This window comes from Ascaphus truei (assembly GCF_040206685.1).
Source record: "Ascaphus truei isolate aAscTru1 chromosome 3 unlocalized genomic scaffold, aAscTru1.hap1 SUPER_3_unloc_2, whole genome shotgun sequence".
NCBI lineage: Eukaryota > Metazoa > Chordata > Amphibia > Anura > Ascaphidae > Ascaphus > Ascaphus truei.
Genome location: NW_027453825.1, coordinates 810,110 through 823,134, shown reverse-complemented (window position 1 = coordinate 823,134; position 13,025 = coordinate 810,110). Strand labels below are relative to the sequence as shown.

At 52.4% G+C, this 13,025-nt stretch overlaps 1 protein-coding gene across 2 annotated transcripts in view; it reads right to left on the bottom strand.

Moving 5' to 3' along the window:
• The window catches only part of STIM1 (stromal interaction molecule 1), a 118,219-nt gene that overhangs the window by 36,972 nt on the left and 68,222 nt on the right, over window positions 1–13,025 (bottom strand). For both annotated transcript variants that reach the window (XM_075580575.1, XM_075580576.1), the window contains exon 4: window positions 10,641–10,818. In XM_075580575.1, the coding sequence (XP_075436690.1) occupies window positions 10,641–10,818 (178 nt within the window). The remainder of the gene's footprint in view (window positions 1–10,640; window positions 10,819–13,025) is intronic.

The window sequence follows — 13,025 nt, the reverse complement described above, 5'->3', positions numbered from 1 at the left end:
TAAAACCGCGTTTGTGGATCGCTTCCCAGCAAGTGGCGTATTCTTCCAACCCGGCCTGGTGTAATACATGCATTACTGTGCCAGGATCTCTCTCTTAGGCTAACAGCCTTTATTAATACATTGTCGTCATCTCTTGTATTCACCCAATTTATGCGCAACACCTGTGCTCGCGTCACCGCGCCGGGGGACATCTTTTCTGTGTAAGATCTAAGTCACGCTGGCCACACACACCTGTCTGTAACAATAAGTTGTGTCCTCTCATGACCACGAATTAGCACTCGCACACAGGGGCGTGAGGCTGGCCCGGTCACGACTTCCTACGGATACCGTTTAGGCAAAACAGCCCTGTCCCTGTGGAGGAAAGGTGTCTGGGAACAGACGCAGCAAAGCATGGACATGTGCTTATTAATAGCAGCAGGAGAGGAGCAGAGAGAAACCGCTCTTTGGCCAGCCCATCCAAAGTGTGAGCGTGTATATAGCTGTATATATGAACACACGTGTGTGTATATAGCTGTATATATGAACACACGTGCGTATATAGCTGTATATATGAACACACGTGCGTATATAGCTGTATATATGAACACAAGTGTGTATATAGCTGTATATATGAACACACGTGCGTATATAGCTGTATATATGAACACACGTGTGTATATAGCTGTATATATGAACACACGTGTGTATATAGCTGTATATATGAACACACTTGTGTATATGAACAAAGTGTGAGTATGTGTATATAGCTGTATATATGAACAAAGTGTGCGTGTGTGTATATAGCTGTATATATGAACAAAGTGTGCGTGTGTGTATATGAACAAAGTGTGAGCGTGTATATAGCTGTATATATGAACAAAGTGTGTGTGTATGTATTTATGAACACGTGTGTGTATATAGCTGTATATATGAACAAAGTGTGAGCGTTTATATATAGCTGTATATATAAACCAAGTGTGCGTGTGTGTATATAGCTGTACAGTTGTGTGAAAAAAAGAAAGTACACCCTCTTTGAATTCTATGAATTTACATATCAGGACATAATAACAATTATCTGTTCCTTAGCAGGTCTAAAAATTAGGTAAATACAACCTCAGATGAACAACAACACATGACATATTACACCGTGTCATGACGTATTTAACAAAAATAAAGCCAAACTGGACACGCCATGTGTGAAAAACTAAGTACACCCTTACTGCTTCCATAGGAATTAAGATGCTAAGTAGCAGACAGGTGCTGCTAATCAAATGCCCTTGATTAATTGATCAGCAAGTGTGACCACCTCTATAAAAGCCGAAGTTTTAGCAGTTTGCTGGTCTGGAGCATTCAGGTGTGTATTAACACAATGCAAAGGAGGAAAGACATCAGCAATGATCTTAGAGAAGCAATTGTTGCTGCCCATCAATCTGGGAAGGGTTATAAGGCCATTTCCAAACTATTTAAAGTCCATCATTCTACAGTGAGAAAGATTATTCAAAAGTGGAAAACATTCAAGACAGTTGCCAATCTTCCCAGGACTGGACGTCCCAGCAAATTCACCCCAAGGTCAGACCGTGCAATGCTCAGAGAAATTGCAAAAAAACCAAGAGTTACATCTCAGACTCTACAGGCCTCAGTTAGCATGTTAAATGTTAAAGTTCATGACAGTACAATTAGAAAAAGACTACACAAGTATGGTTTGTTTGGAAGGGTTACCAGGAGAAAGCCTCTTCTCTCTAAAAAGAAGATGGCAGCACGGCTTAGGTTTGCAAAGTTGCATCTGAACAAACCACAAGAAACAATGTCCTTTGGACAGACGAGACCAAAATGGAGATGTTTGGCCATAATGCACAGCGCCACGTTTGCCGAAAACCAAACACAGCATATCAACACAAACACCTCGTACCAACTGTCAAGCACGGTGGTGGAGGGGTGATGATTTGGGCTTGTTTTGCAGCCACAGGACCTGGGAACCTTGCAGTCATTGAGTTGACTATGAACTCCTTTGTATACCAAAGTATTCTAGAGTCAAATGTGAGGCCATCTGTCCGACAGCTAAAGCTTGGCCGAAATTGGGTCATGCAACAGGACAATGATCCCAAGCACACCAGCAAATCTACAACAGAATGGCTGAAAAAGAAAAGAATCAAGTTGTTGCAATGGCCCAGTCAAAGTCCAGACCTCAACCCTATTGAAATGCTGTGGCAGGACCTTAAGAGAGCTGTGCATAAGCAAATGCCTGCAAACCTCAATGAACTGAAGCAACGTTGTAAAGAAGAGTGGGCCAAAATTCCTCCACAACGACGTGAGAGACTGATAAAGTCATACAGAAAACGATTACTTCAAGTTATTGCTGCTAAAGGTGGTTCTACAAGCTATTGAATCCTAAGGTGTACTTAGTTTTTCACACATGGCTTCTCCAGTTTGGCTTTATTTTTGTTAAATACGTCATGACACAGTGTAATATGTCATGTGTTGTTGTTCATCTGAGGTTGTATTTACCTAATTTTTAGACCTGCTAAGGAACAGATGATTGTTATTATGTCCTGATATGTAAACCATGGAATTCAAAGAGGGTGTACTTTCTTTTTCACACAACTGTATATATGAACAAAGTGTCAGCGCATGTACAGTATATAGCTGTATATATGAACAAAGTGTGCACGCGTGTATATAGCTGTAACTATGAACAAAGTGTGAGCGTGTGTATATAGCTGTATATATGAACAAAGTGTGCGCGCGTGTATATAGCTGTATATAGCTGTATATATGAACAAAGTGTGCGCGGGTGTAAATAGAAGTATATATGAACAAAGTGTGCGCGTGTGTATATAGCTGTATACAGTTAGGTCCGTAAATAATTGGACACTGATACAATTCTCATAATTTTGGCTCTGTACGTCACCACAATGGATGTGAAATGAAACAACCGAGATGCAACAGAAGTGCAGACTTTCAGCTTTAATTCAAGGGGTTGAACAAAAATATCATATGAAACGTTTAGGAATTGCAACCATTTTCATACAGTCCCCTTATTTCAGGGGCTCAAATGTAATTGGACAAATGAACACAATCAAACAAAATGTTCATTTTTACTACATGGTCGAGAATCCTTTGCAGGCAATGACTGCTTGAAGTCTGGAACGCATGGACATCACCAAATGCTGGGTTTCCGCCTTTGTGATGCTTTGCCAGGCCTTTGCTGCTGCTGTCTTCAGTTGTTGTTTGTTAGTGGGTCTTTCTGCCTTAAGTTTTGTCTTCAGCAAATGAAATGCATGCTCGATCGGGTTGAGATCAGGTGATTGACACGGCCATTGCAGAAAATTCCACTTCTTGGCCTTAAAAAACTCCTGGGTTGCTTTCGTAGTATGTTTTGGGTCATTGTCCATCTGTAAAGTGAAGCGCCGTCCAATCAACTTTGCTGAATTTGGCTGAATCTGAGCAGACAATATATCCCTATACACTTCAGAATTCATCCGGCTGCTTCTGTCTTCTGTCACATCATCAATAAACACTAGTGACCCAGTGCCATTGTAAGCCATGCATGCCCATGCCATCATACTGCCTCCACTGTGTTTTACAGATGATGTGGTATGCTTCGGATCATGAGCCGTTTCAAGCCTTCTCCATACTTTTTTCTTCCCATCATTCTGGTACAGGTTGATCTTAGTTTCATCTGTCCAAAGAATGCTGTTCCAGAACTGGGCTGGCTTTTTAAAGATATTGTTTGGAAAACTCTAATCTGGCATTTCTATCCTTGAGGCTTATGAATGGTTTGCACCTTGTGGTGAACCCTCTGTATTTGCTCTCGTGATGTCTTCACTTGGCTGGATGTTGTGAAGGGGTTTTTCTTTACCATGGAAAGGATCCTACGATCATCCACCACTGTTGTCTTCCGGGGACCTCCAAGCATTTTTGTGTTGCAGAGCTCACCAGTGCGTTCTTTTTTTCTCAGAATGTACCAAACTGTTGATTATGTATATAGCTGAATATATGAACAAAGTGGGAGCGTGTATATAGCTGTATATATGAACAAAGTGGGAGCGTGTATATAGCTGTATATATGAACAAAGTGGGAGCGTGTATATAGCTGTATATATGAACAAAGTGGGAGCGTGTATATAGCTGTATATATGAACAAAGTGGGAGCGTGTATATAGCTGTATATATGAACAAAGTGGGAGCGTGTATATAGCTGTATATATGAACAAAGTGGGAGCGTGTATATAGCTGTATATATGAACAAAGTGGGAGCGTGTATATAGCTGTATATATGAACAAAGTGGGAGCGTGTATATAGCTGTATATATGAACAAAGTGGGAGCGTGTATATAGCTGTATATATGAACAAAGTGGGAGCGTGTATATAGCTGTATATATGAACAAAGTGGGAGCGTGTATATAGCTGTATATATGAACAAAGTGCACACATATCCCTGCAGTCGGACCGATCCCTGCGCGCGCATATCCCTGCAGTCGGACCGACCCCTGCGCGCGCATATCCCTGCAGCCGGACCGATCCCTGCGCGCGCATATCCCTGCAGCCGGACCGATCCCTGCGTGCGCATATACCCGCAGCCGGACCGATCCCTGTGCGTGCATATCCCTGCAACCGGACCGATCCCTGCACGCGCATATCCCTGCAGCCGGACCGATCCCTGCGTGCGCATATCCCTGCAGCCGGACCGATCCCTGCGCGCGCATATCCCTGCAGCCGGACCGATCCCTGCGCGCGCATATCCCTGCAGCCGGACCGATCCCTGCGTGCGCATATACCCGCAGCCGGACCGATCCCTGCGCGTGCATATCCCTGCAGCCGGACCGACCCCTGCGCGTGCATATCCCTACAGCCGGACCGATCCCTGCGCGCGCATATCCCCGCAGCCGGACCAAACCCTGCGCGCGCATATCCCTGCAGCCGGACCAACACCTGCGCGCGCATATCCCTGCAGCCGGACCGATCCCTGCGCGCGCATATCCCTGCAGCCGACCGATCCCTGCGCGCGCATATCCCTGCAGCCGGACCGATCCCTGCGCGCGCATATACCTGCAGCCGGACCGATCCCTGCGTGCGCATATACCCGCAGCCGGACCGATCCCTGCGCACGCATATCCCTGCAGTCGGACCAACACCTGCGCGCGCATATCCCTGCAGCCGGACCGATCCCTGCGCGCGCATATCCCTGCAGCCGACCGATCCCTGCGCGCGCATATCCCTGCAGCCGGACCGATCCCTGCGCGCGCATATACCTGCAGCCGGACCGATCCCTGCGTGCGCATATACCCGCAGCCGGACCGATCCCTGCGCACGCATATCCCTGCAGTCGGACCGATCCCTGCGCGCGCATATCCCTGCAGCCGGACCAATCCCTGTGCGTGTATATCCCTGCAACCGGACCGATCCCTGCACGCGCATATCCCTGCAGCCGGACCGATCCCTGCGTGCGCATATCCCTGCAGCCGGACCGATCCCTGCGCGCGCATATCCCCGCAGCCGGACCGATCCCTGCGCGCGCATATCCCTGCAGCCGGACCGATCCCTGCGCGCGCATATCCCTGCAGCCGGACCGATCCCTGCGTGCGCATATACCCGCAGCCGGACCGATCCCTGCGCGTGCATATCCCTGCAGCCGGACCGACCCCTGCGCGTGCATATCCCTGCAGCCGACCGATCCCTGCGCGCGCATATCCCTGCAGCCGGACCGATCCCTGCGCGCGCATATACCTGCAGCCGGACCGATCCCTGCGTGCGCATATACCCGCAGCCGGACCGATCCCTGCGCGCGCATATCCCTGCAGTCAGACCGATCCCTGCGCGCGCATATCCCTGCAGTCGGACCGATCCCTGCGCGCGCAAATCCCTGCAGCCGGACCGATCCCTGCGCGCGCATATCCCTGCAGCCGGACCGATCCCTGCGCGCGCATATCCCTGCAGCCGGACCGATCCCTGCGCGCGCATATCCCTGCAGCCGGACCGATCCCTGCGCGCGCATATCCCCGCAGCCGGACCGATCCCTGCGCGCGCATATCCCTGCAGCCGGACCGATCCCTGCGCGCGCACATCCCTGCAGCCGGACCGAGCCCTGCGTGCGCATATCCCTGCAGCCGGACCGATCCCTGCGTGCGCATATCCCCGCAGCCGGACCGAGCCCTGCGTGCGCATATCCCTGCAGCCGGACCGATCCCTGCGTGCGCATATCCCCGCAGCCGGACCGATCCCTGCGCGCGCATATCCCTGCAGCCGGACCGAGCCCTGTGCGCACATATCCCTGCAGCCGGACCGAGCCCTGCGCGCGCATATCCCTGCAGCCGGACCGACCCCTGCGCGCGCATATTCCTGCAGCCGGACCGATCCCTGCGCGCGCATATCCCTGCAGCCGGACCGATCCCTGCGCGCGCATATCCCTGCAGCCGGACCGATCCCTGCGCGCGCATATCCCTGCAGCCGGACCGATCCCTGCGTGCGCATATCCCTGCAGCCGGACCGATCCCTGCGCGCGCATATCCCTGCAGCCGGACCGATCCCTGCGCGCGCATATCCCTGCAGCCGGACCGATCCCTGCGTGCGCATATACCCGCAGCCGGACCGATCCCTGCGCGTGCATATCCCTGCAGCCGGACCGACCCCTGCGCGTGCATATCCCTACAGCCGGACCGATCCCTGCGCGCGCATATCCCCGCAGCCGGACCAAACCCTGCGCGCGCATATCCCTGCAGCCGACCGATCCCTGCGCGCGCATATCCCTGCAGCCGGACCGATCCCTGCGCGCGCATATACCTGCAGCCGGACCGATCCCTGCGTGCGCATATACCCGCAGCCGGACCGATCCCTGCGCACGCATATCCCTGCAGTCGGACCGATCCCTGCGCGCGCATATCCCTGCAGTCGGACCGATCCCTGCGCGCGCAAATCCCTGCAGCCGGACCGATCCCTGCGCGCATATCCCTGCAGCCGGACCAATCCCTGCGTGCGCATATCCCTGCAGCCGGACCGATCCCTGCGCGCGCATATCCCTGCAGCCGGACCGATCCCTGCGCGCGCATATCCCTGCAGCCGGACCGATCCCTGCGCGCGCATATCCCCGCAGCCGGACCGATCCCTGCGCGCGCATATCCCTGCAGCCGGACCGATCCCTGCGTGCGCATATCCCCGCAGCCGGACCGAGCCCTGCGTGCGCATATCCCTGCAGCCGGACCGATCCCTGCGTGCGCATATCCCTGCAGCCGGACCGAGCCCTGTGCGCACATATCCCTGCAGCCGGACCGAGCCCTGCGCGCGCATATCCCTGCAGCCGGACCGACCCCTGCGCGCGCATATTCCTGCAGCCGGACCGATCCCTGCGCGCGCATATCCCTGCAGCCGGACCGATCCCTGCGCGCGCATATCCCTGCAGCCGGACCGATCCCTGCGCGCGCATATCCCTGCAGCCGGACCGATCCCTGCGCGCGCATATCCCTGCAGCCGGACCGATCCCTGCGCGCGCATATCCCGCACCAGTTTCTGGTAGAAATATGAATGTGAGAAAGTTTCCCCCCAGAGAGATGAAAGCGGGTGTTAGTGTGTGCGGGATCCCTGCTACATGTAACATGCTACCGCGATCCGACAAGAACACAATCTGTGTGTATGTGTGTGTGTGTATGTGTGTGTGTGTATGTGTGTGTATGTGTGTGTGTGTGTGTGTGTGTGTGTGTGTGTGTGTGTGTGTGTGTGTGTGTGTGTGTGTGTGTGTGTGTGTGTGTGTGTGTTTGTATGTGTGTGTGTGTTTGTATGTGTGTGTATGTGTGTATGTGTGTGTGTATGTGTGTGTGTGTGTGTGTATGTGTGTGTGTATGTGTGTGTATGTGTGTGTGTATGTGTGTGTGTGTGTGTGTGTGTGTGTGTGTGTGTGTATGTGTGTGTGTGTGTGTGTGTGTATGTGTATGTATGTGCGTGTGTATGTATGTGCGTATGTGTATGTGTGTGTGTGTGTGTGTGTGTCTGTGTGTGTCTGTGTGTGTGTGTGTGTATGTGTGTGTGTGTATGTGTGTGTGTGTGTGTGTGTGTGTATGTGTGTGTGTATGTGTGTGTGTATGTGTGTGTGTATGTGTGTGTGTGTGTGTGTGTGTGTGTGTGTGTGTGTGTGTGTGTGTGTGTGTGTATGTATGTATGTATGTATGTGCGTGTGTATGTATGTGCGTGTGTATGTATGTGCGTATGTGTGTGTGTGTGTGTGTGTGTGTCTGTGTGTGTGTGTGTGTGTGTGTGTGTGTATGTATGTGCGTGTGTATGTATGTGCGTATGTGTATGTATGGGGGCCCCGTCTAACACATGAAACACGCATGAGAAGTGGCAGTGATGGGACGAGCGGAGACCCCCACCCTCAGAACAGGCAGGAACAGGAGACCAGCAGCAGGGCACAGATCTCAGCAGGAACTAGCCTGGGTGTGGCGCTCACGTCACCTCCTCGCACACACAGCAAAGTTACACACTTTCACAAAGCAGGAGTGGCAACGTATAAAGCACTTTGTTTTCAACTTGGTTTGGCAACGACGGTGGCATTTACTGGGTAACACACAAACCTTCCTGTATATCCTATGTAATGTGCTGGTCCCACTGGCACTCATCGGGTTAAATGCGCTGAGTAACTGAGGGGTACCGACCTCTCCTGCAGGTCTCTGTGTGATTGGGAATGTATGGGACAGGTAGGTACCCACCTCTCCTCAGGTCCCTCTGTGTGATTGGGAATGGGACAGGTAGGTACCCACCCATCCAGCAGGTCTCTGTGTGATTGGGAATGTGACAGGTAGGTACCCACCTCTCCTGCAGGTCACTGTGTGATTGGGAATGGGACAGGTAGGTACCCACCTCTCCTGCAGGTCTCTGTGTGATTGGGAATGTATGGGACAGGTAGGTACCCACCTCTCCTGCAGGTCACTGTGTGATTGGGAATGTATGGGACAGGTAGGTAGCCACCTCTCCTGCAGGTCTCTATGTGATTGGGAATGTATGGGACAGGTAGGTAGCCACCTCTCCTGCAGGTCTCTATGTGATTGGGAATGTATGGGACAGGTAGGTAGCCACCTCTCCTGCAGGTCTCAATGTGATTGGGAATGGGACCGGTAGGTACCCACCTCTCCTGCAGGTCTCTGTGTGATTGGGAATGTATGGGACAGGTAGGTAGCCACCTCTCCTGCAGGTCTCTATGTGATTGGGAATGTATGGGACAGGTAGGTACCCACCTCTCCTGCAGGTCTCTATGTGATTGGGAACTGGACAGGTAGGTACCCACCACTCCTGCAGGTCTCTGTGATTGGGAATGGGACATGTAGGTAGCCACCTCTCCTGCAGGTCTCTGTGTGATTGGGAATGTATGTGACAGGTAGGTAGCCACCTCTCCTGCAGGTCTCTGTGTGATTGGGAATGTATGGGACAGGTAGGTAGCCACCTCTCCTGCAGGTCTCTGTGTGATTGGGAATGTATGGGACAGGTAGGTAGCCACCTCTCCTGCAGGTCTCTGTGTGATTGGGAATGTATGGGACAGGTAGGTACCCACATCTCCTGCAGGTCTCTATGTGATTGGGAATGTATGGGACAGGTAGGTAGCCCACCTCTCCTGCAGGTCTCTGTGATTGGGAATGTATGGGACAGGTAGGTAGCCACCTCTCCTGCAGGTCTCTATGTGATTGGGAATGTATGGGACAGGTAGGTACCCACCTCTCCTGCAGGTCTCTATGGGATTGGGAATGTATGGGACAGGTAGGTACCCACCTCTCCTGCAGGTCTCTATGGGATTGGGAATGTATGGGACAGGTAGGTAGCCCACCTCTCCTGCAGGTCTCTATGTGATTGGGAATGTATGGGACAGGTAGGTAGCCACATCTCCTGCAGGTCTCTATGTGATTGGGAATGTATGTGACAGGTAGGTACCCACCTCTCCTGCAGGTCTCTATGGGATTGGGAATGTATGGGACAGGTAGGTACCCACCTCTCCTGCAGGTCTCTATGTGATTGGGAATGTATGAGACAGGTAGGTAGCCACCTCTCCTGCAGGTCTCTATGTGATTGGGAATGTATGGGACAGGTAGGTAGCCACCTCTCCTGCAGGTCTCTGTGTGATTGGGAATGTATGGGACAGGTAGGTAGCCACCTCTCCTGCAGGTCTCTATGGGATTGGGAATGTATGGGACAGGTAGGTACCCACCTCTCCTGCAGGTCTCTATGTGATTGGGAATGTATGAGACAGGTAGGTAGCCACCTCTCCTGCAGGTCTCTATGTGATTGGGAATGTATGGGACAGGTAGGTAGCCCACCTCTCCTGCAGGTCTCTGTGATTGGGAATGTATGGGACAGGTAGGTAGCCACCTCTCCTGCAGGTCTCTATGTGATTGGGAATGTATGGGACAGGTAGGTACCCACCTCTCCTGCAGGTCACTGTGTGATTGGGAATGTATGGGACAGGTAGGTACCCACCTCTCCTGCAGGTCTCTATGTGATTGGGAATGGGACAGGTAGGTACCCACCTCTCCTGCAGGTCTCTGTGTGATTGGGAATGTATGGGACAGGTAGGTACCCACCTCTCCTGCAGGTCTCTGTGTGATTGGGAATGTATGAGACAGGTAGGTACCCACCTCTCCTGCAGGTCTCTATGTGATTGGGAACGGGACAGGTAGGTACCCACCTCTCCTGCAGGTCGTGCAGACTCATCTCGGCGCGGTGCAGGCCCTCCAGGTCTTTCATCATCTTCTTCATGTGCTCCTTGGAGTAGCGGTTCTGGATGTAGGCAAACCAGCAGCCTCCCACCCCGATGACGATGGACACGACCAGCATGAAGTCTTTGAGGTGGTTATGCCGGGTCACTGAGGGGTGGACAGAACCAGGTTATGCCTCTGATACTGCAACTAACCCACGTGAGAATGAGTCATAGATGTACAAACGGGTTCTAGATCTCTCAACTGATTTAATCATATGTACCGTGCATCGGAAGAGACTTGTGAGGTCTCAACAGCATGAGTACTCCAACCATCCCACTGAAGAACCATCACATGGGTCCATGACAAGCTGCAGCAACCCTTCCCCTTATCCTGTGAGCAATACAGACGTCTGCACTCTACCCTAGCAATGAGCGAGCAGGCCACGCAGCCACACGAGACATGTAAAGAGAAAGGGAATGCAGCAGAACAATCAAGAGAACCAGACAGAGTAACGTTAGTAATGGTGGGGGGTTTGGGAGGTGGATTGCCCCGTGTCTGGAGCAATATGATGGAGGCCCTCTTATCTGCGAAGGAGCTAAAGTTTCAATGTGTCGCTCCGGAAAACCAAGGGTGAAACAGGACCGCTAAACACTCACAGGTGGGGTTAAGGGGTTAGGAGGTGCTACAGATTACAGCACGTGATGGATATTATTGTGTGGGATTGGCAGAGCTTTTCAGAGCTGTACAAATCACACGCACAGTGGAACTGACGCTACATCGGAAAAGAATAGGGACGCCATTTCTAAACTCCAGTCCTCAAGGGCAACAACAGGTCAGGTTTTAATGATATCTCTGCTTCAGCACAGGTGCCTCAATCAGTGGTCAGTCAACAAATGAGCCACTTGTGCTGAGGCTGGGATATCCTGAAAACCTGACCTGTTGGTGGCCCTTGAGGACTGGAGTTGGCCGTCCTGGTGTAATCTATGAAACATTAAACATGCCCTGACACATCGCAGCAAAATCATTTTTATTATAAATACATGTTGTGATATTGGACTAAGGCTTTAATGTGTCTGAGCGTAGCCCGGTCACACGTAGCACACAAGCACAGTGTCTGAGCGTAGCCCGGTCACACGTAGCACACAAGCACAGTGTGTGTGCGTAGCCCGGACACACGTAGCACACAAGCACAGTGTCTGAGCGTAGCCCGGGCACACGTAGCACACAAGCACAGTGTCTGAGCGTAGCCCGGACATACGTAGCACACAAGCACAGTGTCTGAGCGAAGCCCGGACACACGTAGCACACAAGCACAGTGTGTGTGCGTAGCCCGGACACACGTAGCACACAAGCACAGTGTGTGTGCGTAGCCCGTACACACAAGCACAGTGTGTGTGCGTAGCCCGGACACATGTAGCACACAAGCACAGTGTGTGTGCGTAGCACGGACACACATAGCACACAAGCACAGTGTCTGAGCGTAGCCCGGACACACATAGCACACAAGCACAGTGTCTGAGCGAAGCCCGGACACACGTAGCACACAAGCACAGTGTGTGTGCGTAGCCCGGACACACGTAGCACACAAGCACAGTGTCTGAGCGTAGCCCGGACACACGTAGCACACAAGCACAGTGTGTGTGCGTAGCCCGGGCACACGTAGCACACAAGCACAGTGTCTGTGCGTAGCGCGGACACACGTAGCACACAAGCACAGTGTCTGAGCGAAGCCCGGACACACGTAGCACACAAGCACAGTGTCTGAGCGTAGCCCGGACACACGTAGCACACAAGCACAGTGTCTGAGCGAAGCCCGGACACACGTAGCACACAAGCACAGTGTCTGAGCGTAGCCCGGACACACGTAGCACACAAGCACAGTGTGTGTGCGTAGCCCGGACACACGTAGCACACACGCACAGTGTCTGAGCGTAGCCCGGACACAAGTAGCACACAAGCACAGTGTGTGTGCGTAGCCCGGACACACGTAGCACACAAGCACAGTGTGTGTGCGTAGCCCGGGCACACGTAGCACACAAGCACAGTGTGTGTGCGTAGCGCGGACACACGTAGCACACAAGCACAGTGTCTGAGCGAAGCCCGGACACACGTAGCACACAAGCACAGTGTCTGAGCGTAGCCCGGACACACGTAGCACACAAGCACAGTGTCTGAGCGTAGCCCGGACACAAGTAGCACACAAGCACAGTGTCTGAGCGTAGCCCGGACACAAGTAGCACACAAGCACAGTGTGTGTGCGTAGCCCGGACACACGTAGCACACAAGCACAGTGTCTGAGCGTAGCCCGGACACACGTAGCACACAAGCACAGTGTGTGTGCGTAGCCCAGACACACGTAGCACACAAGCACA